At 39.7% G+C, this 23,223-nt stretch overlaps 1 protein-coding gene across 1 annotated transcript in view; it reads right to left on the bottom strand.

Moving 5' to 3' along the window:
- Positions 1-23,223, bottom strand: part of Nup188 (nuclear pore complex protein Nup188) — a 752,879-nt gene that overhangs the window by 152,799 nt on the left and 576,857 nt on the right. Inside the window, exon 19 of the mRNA XM_067139287.2 lies at positions 13,871-14,178. Coding sequence (XP_066995388.2) covers positions 13,871-14,178 — 308 coding nt within the window. The remainder of the gene's footprint in view (positions 1-13,870; positions 14,179-23,223) is intronic.

Genomic DNA, 23,223 nt, shown 5'->3' with positions numbered 1-23,223 from the left:
AATTCCAACATACATACATATGTACATACATACATACATACATACATACGTGGGCACCCATATGACTAGACCTGGGGGTACGTAGTATTATTAATATTTTGGAAGATAAACGGCAACTTGTATTCTGCGGTAGAATAACCCACGGTATACCCTGCATGTTGGTGGGTGACGGAACTACCGCTTCTACGTAATACTGACTTTTAAATCATTTTCTTGAAAGGAAAACACCTGACTACACTAGATTTCTGCCTTTCCCTGAGAGCTAGGGGGGTGGGGGGGGGGGCGGCCCCACCTTGCCCCCGGGTATGGGTGCCCTTGCATACATACATACATACATACATCATTATAGACTGTTATGCCTTTCAGCATTTAGCCTGAAAACCTATGAACTTACTAATCGCCACCACAATCCTCTATATGTAACTAGTTCTGAGGCCTCATGCAGTTCTATATACCCTATCTTTAAATCATTAAAAACTGAATATAACCATTGCCTACTCATCTTACCCAACATAACAGAGTCCATTATTCCCGTAGCTAAGCTATCCTCCTCCATTCCCGTCACATGACCCCACCGCCGAAGCTGTTTTTTTTTTTTTTGCTAGGGGCTTTACGTCGCACCGACACAGATAGGTCTTATGGCGACGATGGGATGGGAAAGGCCTAGGAGTTGGAAGGAACCGGCCGTGGCCTTAAGGTACAGCCCAAGCATTTGCCTGGTGTGAAAATGGGAAACCACGGAAAACCATTTTCAGGGCTGCCGATAGTGGGATTCGAACCTACTATCTCCCGGATGCAAGCTCACAGCCGCGCGCCTCTACGCGCACGGCCAACTCGCTCGGTCCGAAGCTGGTTCGTGCGTACAGCTTCATCCATCAAGTTCATTCCTAACTTAGCCTTTATCTCATCATTCCCAGTGCCCTCTTGCCATTGTTCCCACCTGTTTGTACCAGCCATAATTCTCGCTACTTTCATGTCTGTTACTTCTAAGATATCCTGAGTTCACCCAGCTTTCACTCCCATAAAGCAAAGTTGGTCTGAAAACAGAAAGATATAAAGATCATTTAATCTGGGAGCTGACTTCTTTCTGACAGAATACTGTTATTAACAACTGCGAGCTGAGTGCATTAGCTTTACTGCGCAGTGATTCAATCTCTCACTCTACTACCTTCACAGGAGAACACACATCCTACATACTTGAAATTATCTACCCGTTTCAGTTTTGAATCCCCAATCTGACATCAATTTAGTCTTAGAAAGGCTAATTTTTATACCATACTCATTGCACCTATTTCAAGTTCCAAGATGATATACTGCAGGCTTTTGGCACAATCTACCATTAAGACCAAGTCATCAGCATAGGCCAGACTGCTTACTACATTTTCACCTAACTGATTCCCTTCCTGCACCTTTATACCTTTCAGCAGATGATCTATATAAACTATGAACAGAGGTGAAAGATTCAGCCTTGAAACAAAATATGTTTTTTAATTGGATATACACAGCTGCCTCATGGAACGTATCTACAGTATTATATGGAAGTAATTGCATGGTCATGCTCTTAGAAACTCCTTGATGTCTGCTAGCAGAAACAGGTTCTGAGAAGACATTCCAGGAATCATCATTGAATAAGGGGAGTGTGTATTCAGGGAATTTCGAAAGGCAGAAGTATTCAGTCAGCACTATGTAAAGATTTTTGGTTACAAGGATAATGTCCAGATACCTCGCTGGTTGCTTGCTTGTTGTTTAAAGGGGCCTAACATCGAAGGTCATCGGCCCAATGTCCAGATAGAGGAGGTGACTAATACTGAAGATGTATTAAAGTTTACCTATGATAATGACATTTACAATACGATACAAAAGCTGAAACAAGAAAAGGAGCTGGAATTGATAAGGTTTCGGGGGATATACTAAAGACAATGGGTCGGGATATAGTACCATATCTGAAGTACTTATTTGATTATTGTTTGCATGAAGGAGCTATACCAAATGAATGGAGAGTTGCTATAGTAGCCCCAGTGTATAAAGGAAAGGGTGATAGACATAAAGCTGAAAATTACAGGCCAGTCAGTTTGATATGCATTGCATGTAAGCTTTGGGAATGCATTCTTTCCGATTATATTAGACATGTTTGCGAATGAATAACTGGTTCGATAGAAGGAAGTTTGGGTTTAGGAAAGGTTATTCCACTGAAGCTCAACTTGTAGGATTCCAGTAAGACGTAGCAGATATCTTTGAATGTAATGAGGCAGGAATAGTATACCAATGTACTATGGTAAGGAATCTTTGAAACACTGCCACAAAGGATGTTTGCGTAGCAGTTCTTGACTGATGTATTGAAACAGGATAGAATATGCCGGTACCAAAATTACAATAAGAAGATAAGCGTAGGGATGTGAGTCTATTGTGAGTTAGAGCCTTTTTAATGAGAGGTGTAAAGATAAGAGCTAGGTATATCATCTGAGGAATATCATTATAATGTAACATCAGTAGGAAGTTCCCGACATTGAGTTGGAAGTCATCTAATATCTGTACGTGATTATGATGTGAGTGTTCTAGACAAGTTCACCTTTTTACGCACGACATATATTTTGTTCAAGTTGGGATTGTCATGGGTATGGTTCCAGGTAGTAACATATCTATAAAGTCAATGTTTAGAGATACAGCACTTTTAATGTTCCTGCATTTCTCACAAATCAAGGAAACTACTTAGTGTTCATTTTATAATTTAGTGTTGATGTTGAACATAAAGACAACAATATATACATTTTTTGGTTTATTTTAAGTATTGATTACAGAATTATATGAGACACAATAATCAGATGCTGAAGGATTTAAAATATGAACATTGTATGTTGAGCTACAATGATAATACTTGTAAAATATACAAGAATTTGATAATTATTTATGTATGTTTCATTATTCATTGTGTTTCAACATAGGCAACATTATTTATTTGTGCATCTGTAACATATACTTTAAATTATTTAATAGTCAATACTTACTTATTTGACATTAAATTTTTAAAACCTAACACAAAAGAGATAAATAGATTTAAATGGGAAAACGCTATGATATTACATACAATGATAATTATGCCCGTCTTTGTTGTGTAGTTGTTAGCGTGATTAGCTGTCACCCCGGAGGCCTGAGTTTGATTCTCGGCTCTTTGTCACAAAATCTGAAAAGTGGTACGAGGGCTGGAACGAGGTCCACTCAGCCTCGGGAAGTCATCCAAGTATAGGGGGGTTCGATTCCCACATCATCCATTTTCAAAGTGGTTTTCCGTAGTTTTCCGCTTCTCCTCCAGGCTAATACCGGGATGGTGTCGAACTTAAGGCCATGGCCGTTTACCTCCCTCTTTCCATGCCCCCCCCCCCCAAGGCCCTTGTTCAGTATAGCGGGTGAAGCGACCTGGGCAAGGTACTGGTCCTGCACCCCAGTTGTATCCCCCAACCCAAAGTCCCACGCTCCCAGTCACTGCCCTTAAGGCGGTAGAGGTTGGATCCCTCACTAAGTCAGAAGGAAAAAGCAAACCTGGATGGCAAACAGATGAAGAAAGGTAGAATTAAAGAAAGAAGGAAAGAAAGAAAGAAAGAAAGAAAGAAAGAAAGAAAGAAAGAAAGAAAGAAAGAATAAAGAAAGATAATTACAATCAGATACAAATAGCTGATGATATTGTATTATACAAATAATATGCCTTGGATATTTTAGGTTGGATCACGATCACTTGTAAGTATGGCTTCAACAGGTAAATGAGAGTCTAGCGGTTCGCAAAGGATAGTGAGTGATAGTGGCGCAGAAATTATGATGTATTTTGGTGAAGATGTACAGAAAATGATACTGATTTCAACTTTGGTGATGGGCTAAAAGAGCAATAGCGTAGCCAAGATCGACCAATGGGGGAGGGGGGGTTGTAGTTACAAAATTATTGTGCATGTGTGGTACGTGCATGCACGAGTGTTATTATAAGGACACTGATACAAGTAAATTATGTTGATATTTAGACTGCAGTACCTGTACACTACGAAATCTTATATAAAAATACAGAACAATGAAACTATGATCAAAGTCAATAGTTCTACGGCAAATGGTATGTTCAGATTACATAACTTTTGAGGCTTCTTTGAAAATAGATTCAAGAGATCTGTTGGTTTTACAATTTTGTCGCTGTGAATATTCAAAGGAGCCAACCCATTGATTCGACTTTCGCTTGTTTATTGTCAGTTTCTGTTTAATTTCTTTTGTAAACTTTCCATGGGTGGGTGGGGTTCTAATACCATGTAACCCCCTCCTCCCCGACTACGCCCCTGTAAAAGAGAGACATTTAATCTCCATAATTCCATCCACAAACAAGAAAAAATATGCTAGCCAGCAATTTGTGTAATGTCAGAAAATAGGTACAAGAACAATATGCGCTGACTGGGGAAATGGGCCCTTGTGCTTCAACTCCTGTTCCGAGGCACCATACTAAACTCGACATATAATGGTAAGATACAAACACATTTTGTTAGTGTTACAAGAAAATTATTTTTCCAAAATATTCAATAAAATACAATGCACATTTGATCAAAATAATAAATCTACGTCCATAAGGTGTGGCGGGCATTTCCTGCTGGACGACAATTTATCGTCCTTAACTGGGAACGGGTTTATCATATAGAGTAACGACTGCAAATAAAATGTAATTCAGTCACCTATTATTTCCTATAATTAAAAGTTAATCAGTTAAAATGTTTATATTATTATTATTATTATTATTATTATTATTATTATTATTATTATTATTATTATTATTATTGTACCGGGAGGTACACCTCAACCCCGCACATTTAAAAGAAGCGCCTTAAGGAACACGAGGGTACTGTGGAACAGCAGAGGTGAAAGAAGGTGCGGGTTGGAATAGGTCTCAACTACAGAAGCACGAAAGAAGAATTAAAATTTTAACAAGGTTATATTTTCAAAACTTAACAATGGTAGCATAGAATTTTGAGCATACAACAAATAACAACAAGTTAAATCAGGTACACAATTTAGAGAATATTTAACCGGTTCCCACTAGGGGAAATAACCAAGATAATCAGGTATACAGTCGCAGTACCAAAAACCAGTTAAGTGATTTTTACATATATTGGGCTACGGCCCGAATTCATTAACTCTTGAGCTCTCAGTTCACAATCACAAAAGCTACAGGGCAGAAAACCCCTAAGTACAAGGAGCACTTGCTCCTAATTACAATGTTAAAGAAAAGAGCAGAACCACTCTCAATATTACCAGCCTATCAAAGGCTACAACCTTCATTTCAGACTGCCCTCAAGGCACACTAAGAAACAGCGGTATTTGATACCCAACCTACAGGGGCCTTTACATGAGGAAAACAAAACACCAGGTTAAATTACTGGCCCATAATACAAGATTGAATGGAGGCGATAACTTGCACTCCTACACAAAGTTTTTGTCCAAAACCTATGTGGTGCTAGGCCGATGATACAGGGGCTAATCCCAATCTATGGAGGTGACTGGTTGGCAAATAAGTTTAAGACTTTAAGAAGGAAGAGAAAAACGGTTACGAAAACATAGTCACCTCAAATTCAAAATGAAGGGGAGTTCGAGAGGGTGAAGCACTCTCCATCCCTGCTTTACAGATTTGTAATTTGTAGATAGACAGAAAAGACTTTACATTTTAAAAGGGTAGGTTACATACTAAAGGTTTCGAACCCTCCCCGAGAGTTAAACTGCTGAGCTAGCAAGAAATGAAGATGTTAACAGGCCATTACCTTGTAGATGAACTGCTGCTTGGAGAAAGAGGCGCTTCCCGCCCCCTGCTATATATCCATACACTAAGAAAGATGTTACAGAAGTGGCCCCGAGACCAGAAAATCAGCAGTTTATACACCCTCGTGGAACATTCGAGACCTTTCATGAATGATAACAACCCGCCCACAAACTTTTATTGGTCGGCAAAAGATTACAAGTCAAAACTGAAGAAGAAATCTAGGTTTGGTGGAAAATTAATTTAGAAAATTTAGGATTGACTAAATTTAAAACTGGCGGAAACAGAGATCAATATTGCCAACCCAAAAAATGAAAGAAATTTAACAAAGAACAAACTTATAGATACAAAATTTCTTCAAAAACAGTTCGTTCACTTCGCACCAGGGTGCATAGATATAGTTTTTAAGTAGTGACATCTAGAAGAGAATGTCCACACTTCTTGCTACAGAGCAAACAAACACAAATCGAAATAGACATAGTTCAGAACACTTCAAAATTTACAGTAGTGACATCTTCCAAGAAACCTTTGATTCAATACAGATTTTAAAGTTCAGAGTTTCTCCTGTAGCGAGGTTTCAACTGGCGCAATATTTGAATTCGCGGCATGGAGGTGTACCGCCCGGTACAAAAATGTTTATATTATTATTATTATTATTATTATTATTATTATTATTATTATTATTATTATTACTGTACCGGGAGGTACACCTCAACCCCGCACATTTAAAAGAAGCGCCTTAAGGAACACGATCTATTGAAAAAAACCTTGAAACTGCTAATGCATAAAATTGGGACATTGATCAGAAAATGTCACTACTGAATAACTGAGTAATATTTTATTTTAAAGTTTCCTAAACTGATTGGATTTATTTGTTTTGTTTTGGTGTACATCAGGAAGTTTGAACTTTTCTCCATAATGTCTCTACAAAAAACCAGAGGTCATGCACTCTGGTGCATGGTGGAAGAATGAGTGATTTAAAGAAGTTGACTTTTATTTATTTTGGTACTTTAAGGCTTGCAACACTTGCTTCTCATCCTGCCAGCTTTTGAGTCTGGCCAATAATAAATTTTCTGTAATTATTTTTCAGCCAATCACAGGCTTCTTGTAGCTTTTTGTTTAACCAATAAAAATGAGAGGGCGTGTCTGGATTTAGTCCAGAGCCTTCTTGAACCCTCCTCTTGGGTATATAAGGTGCAGCCTTTTCAAGATATCCTGTCTTATTGATCGTCGAATTACTGAGTGTGTGTGGTAATGGTCACCAGTTTTCTATCTCTGTAGCTATCTCCGCAAACATACCCGAGGGGAAGGTTCTAATCTTTAACTATGTAACCATCTGTTTTCTAAAATGTAAACTACTACTTCTAATGTAAAATTTCATAAAGTCTTGAACTGTAAATCGGGGATAGAGAGTACGTTACCCTCTCGAGTTCCCCTTCAATTTATCTGGAGGTGACTACGATATTGTAACTGTTTTTCTCATGTAAATCATAAATTAACTTGTCCTTCGAGTCACCTCAGTAGTTTGGGATTAGCCTCTGCATCATCAGGCCACTAGCCCAAGTAGGGTTTTAAAACTTTGTTTCAAAGAGCGCAAGTGTGCTCCCCCATACATTTTTGAGTTGTGGCCAGTAATTTAACCTGTTCTTCTTTTCACGAAGGCCCAGTAGTATGGGTACTAGATACCCCTGTATTAACTAGATTGTAAATTGTAGGTTGTGCCTAGAGAGGGCAGATTGTAAAATTTTTTGTAAAGTTACCTTGAGTAGGCTATAAGAGTTTGGGAGCGCAGCCTCCTTGGTTGAATTTGTAGAGCATGTAAGCTCTTTTCTGAGATTTGTATAATTTTCGAGTGGTGCATTTGGAAGGCCATAAATTGTTACTGTTGGAGCCTAGTGCTTGAGAAAATGGTGTATTGGGAGATCTCTCTCCTTATCTAACTAAACGCAACATCTGCGACATGGTAAACTTGTAAATTTGTACTTGAAGCTCAAAACTGGTAAATCCCCTATTTTTGGGTTTTTCTATTCTTGTATCAAAATTGTTATTGTACCTGATAACTTGCACTTTCACCTCGTGAAGAATTTTGTTAAGTTTGTGATCTGAAAATAAATATAACCTTTATTTTAAAGTTTTATATTAATCTTTGATATCGTAGATAGACCCATTCCCACTAACACCTACTTTCACCTCTGCATTCCACAGATAAGCCCGGAACAATTATTATACAAAAAGCCATACCTAAACTAATTATTTCATTGTTTTTGACAATATTGAGTGTTATTTGCACCATTTTTCTTGTGCGGAAAGAAAAATTCCTCATCGTTTCACTTACGGTATGCTTAGAAATAATGTGACGGGGAAGAAGCAATGCAGGCTTCTTTAGTACCAATTTTCAGACCATCACCTGTGAAATGGTGCCAAAACAACAGAAGTATGATTTTTATATTTTAGTAGTGTAGGAAACATGGTAAAACAAACCTAGCAATTGTATTCGAAAATTTGACAATGTTACACAACAATGAAAAACTCCGAGTAGTATAATTGTAACTCAAGATACAATGTTAATACCTGTAACAGGGGATCTAGTTACTGTCACAATATTAATATTTTTTGGAAATAACTCCTTTTTTTCAATTGCTATTGGCTTTACGTCACACCGACACAGATATGTTTTATGGCGACGATGGGACAGGACAGGGCTAGGACTGGGAAGCAAGTGGCCGTGGCCTTAATTAAGCTACAGTCTCAGCATTTGCCTGGTGTGAAAATGGGAAACCATGGAAAACCATCTTCAGGGCTGCCGACAGTGGAGTTCGAACCCACTATCTCCCAAAATACTGGATACTGGCTGCACTTAAGCGACTGCAACTACCGAGCTCAGTGGAAATTGTTTTCTTGTCCCGATGTTGATTTTAATGTTTACGACTCCTGGCTAGATTGTCGACCTTACCTCCTGAGTTAGCATGCGTATACTGTTATCTAGAAGACCCATCTGTACCAAATTAATGAAATTTCATGTTACATGTTTGTGGGCTACTGTAGTCACGTCCTAGTTCGTGAACCATGGGCAACGGCTGAGTGGCCTAGTAAGTGGTCCTGAGAGTCGGGATACCAGTTGCTATGGAATGGGAGTGGGCATCTCGGACATATTCTGAGTCGTGGCCCTCCTTGTGCTCAGGCGGCTAGGACTATACAATTCACCGGTGGTCCATAACCCGTTAGATTAGAGATCCTCACTTGGACTATGTGCAAGTAGGGCAGCATCCTGCTTCATGAATTTACCGAGCTCAGAACACTTTAAGCAAGCCTTGGACCTATGGGAGTAATGGAGTCCCACTCCCATTTGACAGGCGAGGGACTTCTTGGAAACAACTTGGCCAACGAAATGGAATTCGATGGGGAGCTATCAATATTAATGGGGCTTATGGAAGAAAGAAGGTAGAACTGGCTGAGTCAGCAAAGAGGATGCATCTGGATGTGCTAGGAGTAAGTGATATTCGGGTAAGGGGAGATAATGAGGAAGAGATAGGAGATTATAAAGTGTACTTGACAGGTGTTAGAAAGGGAAGGGCAGAGATTGGGGTAGGGCTATTTATCGGGAATACCATTGCACGCAACATAGTTTCTGTTAGGCACGTAAATGAGCGAATGATGTGGGTAGATTTTTCAGTGGGAGGAATTAGGACATGAATTGTGTCCGTGTATTCACCATGTGAGGGTGCAGATCAGGATGAAGTTGACAAGTTTTGTGAAACATTGAGCGACATCGTGGTCAGGGTCAACAGCAAGGATAGAATAGTGCTAATGGGCGATTTCAATGCGAGAGTTGGGAATAGAACTGAAGGATACGAAAGGGTGATTGGTAAATGTGGGGAAGATATGGAAGCTAATGGGAATGGGAAGCGTTTGCTGGACTTCTGTGCTAGTATGGGTTTAGCTGTTACGAATACATTCTTCAAGCATAAGGCTATTCACCGCTACACGTGGGAGGCTAGGGATACCAGATCCATAATAGACTATATCTTAACAGACTTTGAATTCAGGAAATCTGTTAGGAATGTACGAGTTTTTTGCGGATTTTTCGATGATACAGACCATTATCTGATCTGTAGTGAACTAAGTATCTCTAGGCCTAGGGTAGAGAAAGTGAAATCTGTCTGCAAACGAATAAGGGTACAAAATCTCCAGGACAAGGAAATTAGACAGAAGTACATGGATATGATCAGTGAGAAGTTTCGAACAGTAGACAGTAAACAGGTTCAGGATATAGAAAGTGAATGGGTGGCATACAGAGATGCTGTAGTAGAAACACCAAGGGAATGCCTAGGAACAACCGTGTGTAAAGATGGGAAAAGGCGAACATCTTGGTGGAATGATGAAGTGAGAGCAGCAAGTAAATGTAAAAAGAAGGCTTATCAGAAATGGCTCCAAACAAGGGCCGAGGCAGACAGGGATTGGTACGTAGATGAATGAAACAGAGTGAAACAAATACTTGTTGAATCCAAAAAGAAGTCATGGGAAGATTTTGGTAATAACCTGGAAGGGCTAGGTCAAGCAGCAGGGAAACCTTTCTGGACAGTAATAAAGAATCTTAGGAAGGGAGGGAAAAAGGAAATGAACAGTGTTTTGAGTAATTCAGGTGAACTCATAATAGATCCCAGGGAATCACTATAGAGGTGGAGGGAATATTTTGAACATCTTCTCAATGTAAAAGGAAATCATCATGGTGGTGTTGCAAACAGCCAAGCTCATGGGGAGGAGGAAAATGATGTTGGTGAAATTATGCTTGAGGAAGTGGAAAGGATGGTAAATAAACTCCATTGTCATAAGGCAGCAGGAATAGATGAAATTAGACCTGAAATGGTGAAGTATAGTGGGAAGGCAGGGATGAAATGGCTTCATAGAATAGTAAAATTAGCATGGAGTGTTGGTAAGGTACCTTCAGATTGGAGAAAGGCAGTAATTGCACCTGTCTATAAGCAAGGGAGCAGGAAGGATTGCAACAACTATCGAGGTATCTCATTGATTAGTATACCAGACAAAGTATTCACTGGCATCTTGGAAGGGAGGGTGCGATCAGTCGTTGAGAGGAAGTTGGATGAAAACCAGTGTGGTTTCAGACCACAGAGAGGCTGTCAGGATCAGATTTTCAGCATGCGCCAGGTAAATGAAAAATTCTACGAGATGAATAGGCAGTTGTGTTTATGTTTTGTAGATCTAGAGAAAGCATATGACAGGGTACCGAGGGAAAAGATGTTTGCCATACTGTTGGACTATGGAATTAAAGGTAGATTATTAAAATCAATCAAAGGCATTTATGTTGACAATTGGGCTTCAGTGAGAATTGATAGTAGAATGAGTTCTTGGTTCAGGGTACTTACAGGAGTTAGACAAGGCTGTAATCTTTCACCTTTGCTGTTCGTAGTTTACATGGATCATCTGCTGAAAGGTATAAAATGGCAGGGAGGGATTCAGTTAGGTGGAAATGTAGTGAGCAGTTTGGCCTATGCTGACGACTTGGTCTTAATGGCAGACTGTGCCGAAAGCCTGCAGTCTAATATCTTTGAACTTGAAAATAGGTGCAATGAATATGGTATGAAAATTAGACTCTCGAAGACTAAATTGAAGTCAGTAGGTAAGAAATTCAACAGAATTGAATGTCAGATTGGTGATACAAAACTAGAACAGGTCGATAATTTCAAGTATTTAGGTTGTGTGTTCTCCCAGGATGGTAATATAGTAAGCGAGATTGAATCAAGGTGTAGTAAAGCTAATGCAGTGAGCTCGCAGTTGCGATCAGCAGTATTCTGTAAGAAGGAAGTCAGCTCCCAGACGAAACTATCTTTACATCGGTCTGTTTTCAGACCAACTTTGCTTTACGGGAGCGAAAGCTGGGTGGATTCAGGATATCTTATTCATAAGTTAGAAGTAACAGACATGAAGGCAGCAAGAATGATTGTTGGTACAAACAGGTGGGAACAATGGCAGGAGGGTACTCGGAATGAGGAGATAAAGGCTAATTTAGGATTGAACTCAATGGATGAAGCTGTACGCATAAACCAGCTTCGGTGGTGGGGTCATGCGAGGCGAATGGAGGAGGATAGGTTACCTAGGAGAATAATGGAATCTGATATGGAGGGTAAGAGAAGTAGAGGGAGACCAAGACGACGATGGTTAGACTCGGTTTCTAATGATTTAAAGATAAGAGGTATAGAACTAAATGAGGCCACAACACTAGTTGCAAATCGAGAATTGTGGCGACGTTTAGTAAATTCTCAGTGGCTTGCAGACTGAACGCTGAAAGGCATAACAGTCTATAATGATAATGTATGTATGTATGTATGTATGTATGTATGTATGTATGTATGTATGTATGCATGCATGCATGCATGCAACTGAACAATGGATATACCAAGTCATTTACTGAATTTTAATTTCTTTTGCTCTCTTTAATTATGATCTACTAAATAGTAAATTCCTTGCCAAAAGCCAAACACATAAGCTTATTTCATAGCTCATGTTTCACCCACTCATATTTACTTTAACCATGGATGTCAGACGAAAAAACCTACCCGTCAAACCCACACGATACTGAACCCGTACAAGTGAGTACTTTGCCATCTACCCCGGAGTCAGCTGAGCAGAAGAAGAAACATGATGATGGATGGGTGAAGTACTTACAGGGGTTAAACAAGGTTGTAATCTTTCACCTTTGTTGTTCACAGTTAACATTTCTTACCTACTGAAAGGTATAAAGTGGCAGAGGGAGAGAGGGATTCACTTTGGTGGACATGTAGTACCCAGTTTGTCCTATGCTGTCAACTATGTCTTCATGATGGTCTGCTGAATGCTGCAATCTAATATCTTGGAACTTGAAAATACATGCAGTGAATATTATATGAAAATTAGCATTTGCAAGACTAAAGCAATGTCAGTAGGGAAGAAACATAAGAAAACTAAATTTAAGGTTAGGAATAAAAAACTCAAACAGGTAGATCACATCAAGTATTTAAGGTGTGGATTTTATCAGGATGGTAATATAGTAAGTGAGAATGAATCAAGGTCCAGCAAAGCTATCTCAGTGAACTTGCAGTTGTAGTCTGTAAGAAAGAAGTTAGCTTCTGGACAAAATTATATCTGCAAGCAATAATAAACAAACCATTAGCAAGGAACAATGAACAGTGGATATTCATGGCCAGGAAGGTCAGCTCAGTGGACTAAGTAAGGCATTTTTAAAAATAAATTCTGAAATACAAAAACACTTAATCTTCCACACTATGAAAATGACCAAAATATGACCTAAAATAGATTGAGCAAAAAATGAGAAAATATCCTATAATGCCCAAAAAAATCATCTTAAACCATTAATATATCACAAAACAGAAATACTTAAGAAGCAATGTTTCTGACTTACCAGAAAAAGGTGAAATTTCATCAAAATCTTAGCCCTCGAGATGATGAAATAACATCACCTATTAATAGTGAAGTTAGTCTATTACTTACACTATTTATATATTAAAAATAGCAGGGAAACAATGCCACTTTCCTACATTATACCTATCTGAACATCCACTTCTTCTAATAATGGCTGCACGAGACCCTATAAAGCGATCCTTCAAAAAAGAAAATTCAATTAGCTTATACTTATGAACAGTAAACAATTTGTTGACTTGCTAGGTTAGGACGGTTGTATCAGTTGGATACCAAATAAACAACAAATTCTCTAAAGTAGATACTTGCTAATAAATTCTAATATGAAATTACAGCACAATAACAACTATTAAAAGCAACTAATTTATCGGTATGCGCATGCAGGAACCAATTTTATAAAACACATATCCATAAAAGTGAAATGGTTTCAGGTACAAATGTACCATGCAGCAGTCATTTTCAAATTGACTCTTTGTTATATGTTCCCTATATAAGAGATAGTATAAAACACAAGTAAAAACATGTCCTGTCTCTGGTCAAAAACTCTAGTTAGAAGAGAGAGCATCAGTAAGTGCTGTCATGTCAAACTATTAAAGCAGTTCTTTCCACTCAGGCAAATAAGGACATAAATCTACCAACCAACTAATATGAATTGTACATTACCTTGTTGGAGTTATGGTTTAGCCTCATTAGGTCTCCAAATTTAGCAATGAGGAATTCCACTACCGGGGAAAACTGACATTCTTTGAACCAAAGGACACATTCGGCAGAAATATTCAGCAAATTGTGAAATAAACATAACGCCAACTTGGCACTCCTTGTTTGTTGATGAATAGGTCCTCTGGATATCTCACCCTGTGTTATATTGTGGCATGAGTCAAGTAACAACCTTCCAAATGCCACGAGAAAATTCATTTCATTGTACAAAATTTCCTTTGAAGATTTCAGCATTGAAAATGCAACAGCGGAATCTGAAATAAATACAAACAATAAGAAGTAAATGCATGTTTAAAAAGAGTCAGAACACAAAATACCAAATAAACAAGGCCTAATATTGTAGTTTCACCCATGGGCTGAGGACATCTTGGTCAAAATTTACATGCACTCTCAATATGGTGCGATCTCTTATAAACAATATTGTAATGTTTGTACTAAATCACTTGGATTATTTCAGTATTAATTTTAAGTATAATTAAACCAGGCAATAAACTACAATCAGGAACTACTGTCAGCGCCAGACTTTGAATCACTGAACTCCAACTGATACAACCGTCCAAACCTAGCAAGTCAACAAACTGTCAAGAGAGGGGGGACTGGTAGCTGGAAAACATATTTTCACTAGCTTCTCACCCAGGTGGCCATGTTTTGAGTCCTTGCCAATTAATAACATCCCAGTAATTTTGGATTCCACGTAAATCAGCAGGTCCTGTAGCTTTAATTAATCATCATATCCACAGTCCGTAAAAATACATACCTACCTACATACATACATCATTATAAACCATTGTGTCTCTCAGCGTTCAGTCTGTGAGCCTCTGCAAATGTACAATATGCTGTCACATTCCTCTATTTGTAACTAGCTCTGTGGCTTCCTTTAGTATTATACCTCTTTTCTTTAAATCATTAGAAACTAAGTATAACCATGTAATCCTGGTCTACCACCTTTAATATCCTCCCCTGCAGTCCATTATTCTCCTAGATCACCTATCCTCCATTGCCTCACACGACCCCTTCACCGAAGCCAGAACTGAGCGCATTCCTATCTTAGCCATTATCTCCTCATTTGGAGTAGCCTCCTGCCAATTTTCCCAGATGTTTGTACCTGTGATCATTCTCGCTAATTTACTGTCTGCTACGTCTAACTTATGAGTAAGATATCCTGATTCCACCCAGCTTCCACTCCCATAAAGAAAAGTTGGTCTGAAAACGGACCAGTGTAAAGATACTTTAGTCCGAGAGCCGATTTCTTCCTTGCAGAATACTGTTGATTGCAGCTGTGAACTTGCTGCATTAGGTTTGCTGAACCTCAATTAACCTTTTCTGATCCAACGTCGAGCTCACCTCGACATTATGTTTTGTTCTGCATGAGAAGTTATTTATTGAAGTTCTTTGACCTGATTGATGTCGATCAATATCCCTGGAGTTTCTAGAGTAAATTTTTGTGCACAAAAGAAGCCATTCTGTTATCTCCATGGATATAATACAAGATATATGTAGCCATGTGTCGTCATGGTTACGCGCGGCCTGTCAGCTGTGTTTACAGTGCGTAGTGCTGCACACGTGTTGTATTAGGCATGTTTATCTGTGAAAGAGAATTGTCTCGGTTGAATTTGCGATATAAAATCGGCAAATATGAAGAAGAAATACATATGCATGTTTACTTAGACAGCAGTGACGATGATTATTTGAATTAAATGAAGAATTTAGAGAACTGTCAAGTGAAGATGAAGGAACTCCAGTACTGGAAGTAAAATTTTAGCGACTGGACTTGTGCGTAAAAAAGCGTGGAATATGGGCCGGGGCGGAGGAGGCGATATGGCACACGGCAATGACGACGCTTCTCAGGACAAGGCTGATAATTTCAGTAAAAGTGATGCTGAACATACTTCCGCACATACAAATGGGAATGCAAACGGCGATGTTTACCGGAATGCAACATTTCATGATAGTGATCCACCTAGACTAAGTTATTCATCAGGTCAGAAAAGTAGAGGACTGCAGATTCTGACTAGATGCATCACTTCACTGAAGTTTATTATGTTGTATGTTGTTTTTTACTCCTGCACTGATGACAAAAATTATTATGGAAACTAATTCCTATGCAATATAATGTACGGTAATAATCGTAATAATAATATAATTATTAATAAAAATTTGAGTTTAATCTGACTAGGTATAAATGTGCAAAATTAATTTGGACCAAACTGTTGGAACATGCGACAGAAAATTCGGTGGCGGGGATTATTAGCGTAAATACGGTACTTAACATGGCTTAGCTGTGCTGATACTGCTACATGGCTGAATGCAAATGCAACAGGAAACTACAGCCGTAATGAACTCCTGAAGACATGCAGCTCTCTCTGTACAAATGATGTACCGATGATGGCTTCCTCCTGGGTAAAATATTCCGGAGGTAAAATAGTCCCCCCATTCCGATCTCTGGGAAGATGGATACTGACATTCTGCGAGTCGGAGTGTGGAATGTTAGAAGTTTGAATCGCTGTGGTAGGTTAGAGAATCCCAAAAGGGAGATGTACAGACAAAAGTTAGATGTAGTTGGTAGACGTGAAGCATGTTGGCAGGAAGAGCAGGATTTCTGGTCAGACGACACAAAATCAAACAGGGGAAAAGGAGGAGTAGGTTTAAGAATGAATAACAAAACGGGGTAGCAGGCAAGGTTCTACGACCAGCATAGTGAAAGGATTATTGTGGTCAAGAAAGACACCAAGCCAATGCCCACCACAATGGTACAGGTCTATATGCCTACTAGTTTAGCAGATGACGAAGAAATCAAAAGAATATATGAAGGGATAGAAGATTTAATACAATATGTAAAAGGTGATCAGAATCTAATTGTGATGGGAGACTGGAATGAAATGGTAGGCCAAGGAAGAGAAGGTAATACAGTAGGTGAATTCGGATTGGGAAAAAGGAATGAAAGAGGAAGCCGACTGCTTGAATTCCGCACCGATCATTATTTAGTCCTGGCTAACACTTGGTTCCAACACCACAAACAACGGTTGTATACATGGACAAGACGTGGAGACACTGGAAGGTATCCAATAGATTTCACCAGGTGTTGGATCGCAGGACATTCCCAGGAGCAGATGTGGACTCTGACCACAACCTGTTGGTCATGAAATGCCATCTGAAGCTGAAGAAACCGAGGTCGATAGCTGAAGTCGCTTAAGTGCGGCCAGCATCCAGTATTCGGGAGATAGTAGGTTCGAATCCCACTGTCGGCAGCCCTGAAAATGGTTTTCCGTGGTTTACCATTTTCACACCAGGCAAATGCTGGGGCTGTACCTTAATTAAGGCCACAGCCACTTCCTTCCCACTCCTAGCCCTTTCCCGTCCCATTGTTGCCATAAGACCTATCTGTGTCGGTGGGACGTAAAGCAACTAGCAAAAAAAGAAAAAAAGAAGCTGAAGAAATTGAAGAAAGGAAGGAATGCAAGGAGACTGGATCTAGACCGAGTTGAAAGAAAATGGCGCGGGGGATTGTTTCAAGGAATATGTAACACAGGGACTAAATGAAAAGGCTGATGGAAACACAGTAGAGGAAGAATGGACAGTTATGAAGATTGAGATCAGTGAGGCTGCTGGAGAAAAGTTAAGAAGAAAGGAAAGATCAACTAAGAAACAATGGGAAACTCAAGAGATACTAGACCTGATTGACGAACAACGAAAGTACAAGAATGCAAAAAATGAGGAGGGCAGGAAAGAATACAGGAGAATAAGGAATGAAGTAGATAGCAAGTGCAGGACAACTAAGGAAGAATGGCTGAAAGAGAAGTGCACGGATTTTGAAGGTTGTATGGCCCTAGGAAAGGTAGGTGTTGCATACAGGAAAAGCAAGGAAACCTTTGGAGAAAGAAAACGCAGGTGTATGAATATTAAAACCTCAGATGGAAAACCACTTCTAGGGAAAGAAGACAAGTCAGAAAGATGGCAAGAACATATCCAACAGCTGTATCAAGATAAAGAAGTAGATGATAATGTTCTGGAACAAGAAGAGGCTATTGATGCTGATGACATGGGAGCCCCAATTTTGAAGTCAGAATTCGACAGAGCTTTTATAGAGCGAAGTAGGAACAAGGCACCAGGAACTGATGACATTCCCTCAGAATTACTGACTGCCACAGGAAGAACCAGCATGGAGAAGTTATTCCATTTAGTATGTAAGGTGTATGATACGGGAGAAGTGTCATCCGATATTCGGCAGAATGTAGTTACACCTATTCCCAAGAAAGCCGGTGCTGACAAGTGTGAAAACGATCACACCATTCGTTTAGTATCTCATGCCTGCAAAATTTTAACACATCATATTTACAGAAGAATGGAAAGACAAGTTGAAGCTGAGTTGGGAGAAATGTGGGAACACATGAAGCAATCCTGACTTTATGTCTTATGTTAGAGATCTACAATCTATACAAAAATCAGTCTGCAGTGATAAGAATCGAGGGCTTCGAAACAGAGGCAGCAATCCACAAAGGAATGAGGCAAGGATGCAGTTTGTACCCTTTCCTTTTCAATGTTTACATAGAACAGGCAATGAAGGAAATCAAAGAGGAATTTGGAAATGGTATAAAAATTCAAGGAGAGGAAATCAAATCCCTGGAGAAAATGCTGCATGGTATGGACAGAGTCTTGGGGAAGGAATACAAGATGAAAATAATTAAGACCAAAACAAAAGGAATGGAGTGCAGTCGAACGAAGTCAGGTGATGCAAAAAATAATAGATTAGGAAAAGAAGTCTTAAAAGAAGTAGATGACTATTGTTATTTCGGTAGTAAAATAACTAATGATGGTAGAAGTAAGGAGGACAAAAAATTCAGACTAGCACAAGCAAGGAAGGCCTTCCTTAAGAACAGAAATTTGTTCACCTCGAACACTGATATAGGAATTAGAAAGATGTTTTTGAAGGCATTTGTCTGGAGAGTGGCATTGTATGGAAGTGAAACCTGGACGATAGCTAACTCAGAAAGAAAGAGAATAGAAGCTTTTGAAATGTGGTGTTACAGAAGAAAGTTGAAGGTGAGATGGGTAGATAGAATCATGAATGACGAGATACTGAATTGATACGGTGAGAGGAGATCGATTTGGCTAAATTTGACAGGAAGAGATAGAATGATAAGGAACATCTTAAGACACTCAGGTCTTGTACAGTTGGTTTTTGAGGGGAGTGTAAGTGGTAAGAATGGTAGGGGTAGACCAAGGTACAAATATGACAAGCAGATTAGAGCAGATATAGGATGTAGTAGTTATGTAAAAATGAAAAGATTAGCACAGGATAGGGTGGCATGGAGAGCTATACCAAACCAGTCTATGGACTGATGACTTAAACAACAACAGATGATCTATATGTAAATTATGAACAACAAAGGTGAAAGGCTAAAGTTTCATCTAACCCCTGTAAATACCATGAACCAAAAACTCGTTCTACCATCAATCCTCACTGCAACCCAATTTTCAAAATAAATGCCTCTGAGTGCTTTCCATAATCTACCCTTAAACCCATAGCCCCCAAATATGCTGTCCTTTGCCTTCTCTAGATATATATATATTTTGCCATTGGCTTTACGATGCACCGACACAGATAGGTCTTACGGCGACGATCCTTCTCTAGATTAACCAAGCATAAATATAACTGCCTATTCCTCTCACAGCCTTCTTTTTTTAACTGGCAAATACTGAAAATCTGATCCCGACAGCCCCCCGTGGTCTGAAACCACATAGGTTTTCATCAAACTTACTCTCAACCACGGATTGCATGCTCTCTTCCAGTGAACACCTTGCCTGGTATACTGATGAATGAAATACGTTTATAGTTGTTGCAATCTTTCCTGTTCCCTCACTTATACATTGATGCAATTACTGCTTTCATTCAATCAGATGGTACCCATTTAAAGAAAACCTCTCTGTTTAACGTTGCACTGACAGATCTTACGGCAACGATGGGATAGGAAAGGACTAGGAGTGGCAGAGGGAAGGAAGCGGCCAAGGCCTTAATTAAGGAACAGCCCCAGCATTTGCCAGATGTGAAAACGGATAACAACGGAAAGTGCCGACAGTGGGGTTCAAACCCACTATCTCCCAAATGCAAGTTCAGAGTTGCGCGACCCTAACCGCATAGACAACTTGCTCAGTACAGAAGGTACCTTACTAACATACCATGCTATTAAACCATTTCAAATCTGTCTTCCCACTATATTTCATCACTTCAGGTCTAATTTAATCTATTCCTGCTGCTTTATGACAATGAAGTTAATTTACAATCCTTTTCACTCCTTCAAGTGTAATTTCACCATCATCAGTGTCCTCCCCACAAGCTCAGTTTTTCGAGATGTCACCAGAAAGATAGAAAGATTTCCTTTCAGGTTAAGATGATTTTAAAAAATATTTCCACATGTCCATTGATTCCATAGGATCTGTTATGAGTTCACCTGATTTACCTGAAACACTATGAGTTTCCTATTCCCATCCTTAGTAAAAATTTTTATACTGTCCAGAAAGGTTTCCCTACTACTTGACCTAACTTTGAGATACAAAGGGCACTAGGAAAGTTTTGCAATGTGAGTGAACGCTTTAGTCTTTTTCAAAATAATTTCCACCACACTCAATACACTTCTCCATACGTCGAAACCAGTCACTGAACCAACTCTGCCACTTTTCTTCGGTTACATTTTCACACTCTTGATCCCATGCTGCCAGAAGCTCCTCGTCGGATGGAAAACGCAGCCCTTTCAGCTTCATCTTCACTTCTGGGAAGAGTGCAAAGTCACATGGGGCAAGATCAGGACGATTGTATGGAGGGTGATCAAGCACAGTCAACCCTGATCTGGCAAGAAAGACCATTGTTACATTAGCACGATATGCTGGAGCATTGTCGTGATGCAAGAGCTAAGTGCTGAGCCGTGACCTTGGACGGAGCTGCTTGAGAGCCTGGATGACCTGAGGCAGACAAGTCTCACTGTACCACTTCGCAGTAACTGTCCTTTGTGTTCTAGCATAACCCGAGTCAGGATGCCCCGTTTAGTGAAGAATACTGCAATCATCCTTTTCTTCACTGACCTTGACCTTCGCACAGTCACAGGAGTACCCTCACCTTCAAACAGCCACACCTTGTTCTGGGATTTTGCTGGGATATCGTAATAATAAAGCCAAGTTTCGTCACCTGTAACGATGCTATTGACGTTATGGGAAGTCCCATTTTCAAACTGTTTTAGCATTTTTCGGCACCATTTCACTCGATGTGCCCTTTGTTCTTCTGAAAGTGAATGGGGCACCCAAAGGGAACAAACCTTTCTAACATGGAGATGGTCGTGTAGAATTGAATGAATAGCTGGTGCAGGGATGCGGGGGGTCTCTTCTACCTGCCGATATGTCAACCGCCTCTCCTGCTGCAACATTTTCCTCACAGCTTCAATGTTTTCCTCAGTCACGGATTCAGACGGTCACCCAGAACGAGGATAGTCTTCAAACCGAAAATTTCCCCTCTGGAACTCTTTGTACCAGCGGAAAATTGTTATCTGATGTGGACAGTCTTTCCCCAGCACAGGAGTCATTTCTTCCAGGCACTGGTCAACAGTTAATCCATGAGCAAAATTTTAGCGGATAATTGCACGATATTCACCTTTAGACCACACTGACATCTTAACTTGCTTTCAGTCCCACTGCCTGGTAACAACTGGTGTGAAGGTCACGCCTTGCTGTCTTCTAGACCGGTTTTCACCCCTCACCATAACAGGGTTGTCCAGCCAACCGTTTTTGCGTATTGCAAAACTTTCCTAGTGCCCTTTGTAATTACTGAAATATTTGCACAACTTCTTACATTTAACTTTTGTTTCACTCCGTTTCATCTACGTACAATTCCCTGTCTGCATCAGTGCTTTTCTGGGGCCATTTCTGATACACCCTTGCCCTCACATAATCATACCACCACCTACCGGGCGAGTTGGCCGTGCGATTAAGGGCGCACAGCTGTGAGCTTGCATCCGGGAGATAGTGGGTCTGAATCCCACTGTCGGCAGCCCTGAAGATGGTTTTCCATGGTTTCCCATTTTCACATCAGGCAAATGCTGGGGCCGTATATTAATTAAGGCCAGGGCCGCTTCCTTCCAACTCCTAGCCCTTTCCTATCCCATCGTCGCCGTAAGACCCATCTGTGTTGGTGCAACGTAAAGCCACTAGCAAAAAAAAAAAAAAATTCATTCCACCAAGATGTTTGCTCTTTCCCATCTTTACACACAGTGGTACCTAGGCATTCCTTTGCTGTCTTTACTACAGCATTTCTCTTTCTATATCCTAAACCTTGCTTACTGTCTACTGTTTGGAAATTTTCACTAATCATATCCACATACTTCTAATTTCCTCAACCTGGGGATATTCTAACCTTATTCATCTGCAGACAGATTTCACTTTCTCTATCCTAGGCCTAGAAATAGTTCACAACATATCAGATAGTGGTCTGTAACATCAAAATATCCTTGGAATACCCACACATTCCTAACAGATTTCCTGATATAGTCTATTATGGTTCTGGTGAATAGCCTTAGGCTTAAAGACTGTATTTATAACTGCTAATCCCATACTAATACAGAAGTCCGGTAACCTCTTCCCATTCCTATTAGCTTCCATAGTTTCCCCAAATTTACCCACCACCTTTTTTTAGCCTTCAGTTCTATTTCCAAATCGCACGTTGAAATCACCCATTAGCACTACCCTATCTTTGTTGTTGACCCTAAACTACAATGTCACTCAGTACTTCATAGGACTTTTTAACTTTATACTCATCTGCACGCTAACGTGGTGAATACAATGAGACAATTCTCTCCCTGATTCCTCCAACAACTAAATCTACTCACATCATTCACTCATTTTTGTGCCTAGACAACCTATGTTGCATGTTCCTGATGAACAGTCCTAAACCCACACTCTGCCATTCCCTTTTTTTTTTTTAACACCCATCAAAAACACTTAATAATCTCTTATAATTTCCTTGTTTTCTCCCCTTAACCTAAATATCATGAACTCATAACACATCCAGATAAATTCTCTTAGCCGACTTAGCCAGTTCTACATTCTTTGTTCCATAAGCCAAATTAATATTGAGCTTTTCATTGAATTATTTTTGGTTCGCCAAGTGGTTTGTAAGGAGTCCCTCGCCTGTCAAATGGATGCGAGAGACTGTTACTCTCATAGATCCGAGACTTGCTTAAAATGTTCTGAGCTCGGTAATTTCTGTGAAGCAGGAAGCTACTTACATATAGGCCCCATGAGGATCTCTCTCCCAT

The sequence above is a fragment of the Anabrus simplex genome, chromosome 2 (assembly GCF_040414725.1).
Source record: "Anabrus simplex isolate iqAnaSimp1 chromosome 2, ASM4041472v1, whole genome shotgun sequence".
In the NCBI taxonomy this organism is placed as follows: domain Eukaryota; kingdom Metazoa; phylum Arthropoda; class Insecta; order Orthoptera; family Tettigoniidae; genus Anabrus; species Anabrus simplex.
Note: the sequence above shows the minus strand (reverse complement) of the source record. Positions and strands in the feature narration are given on the sequence as shown.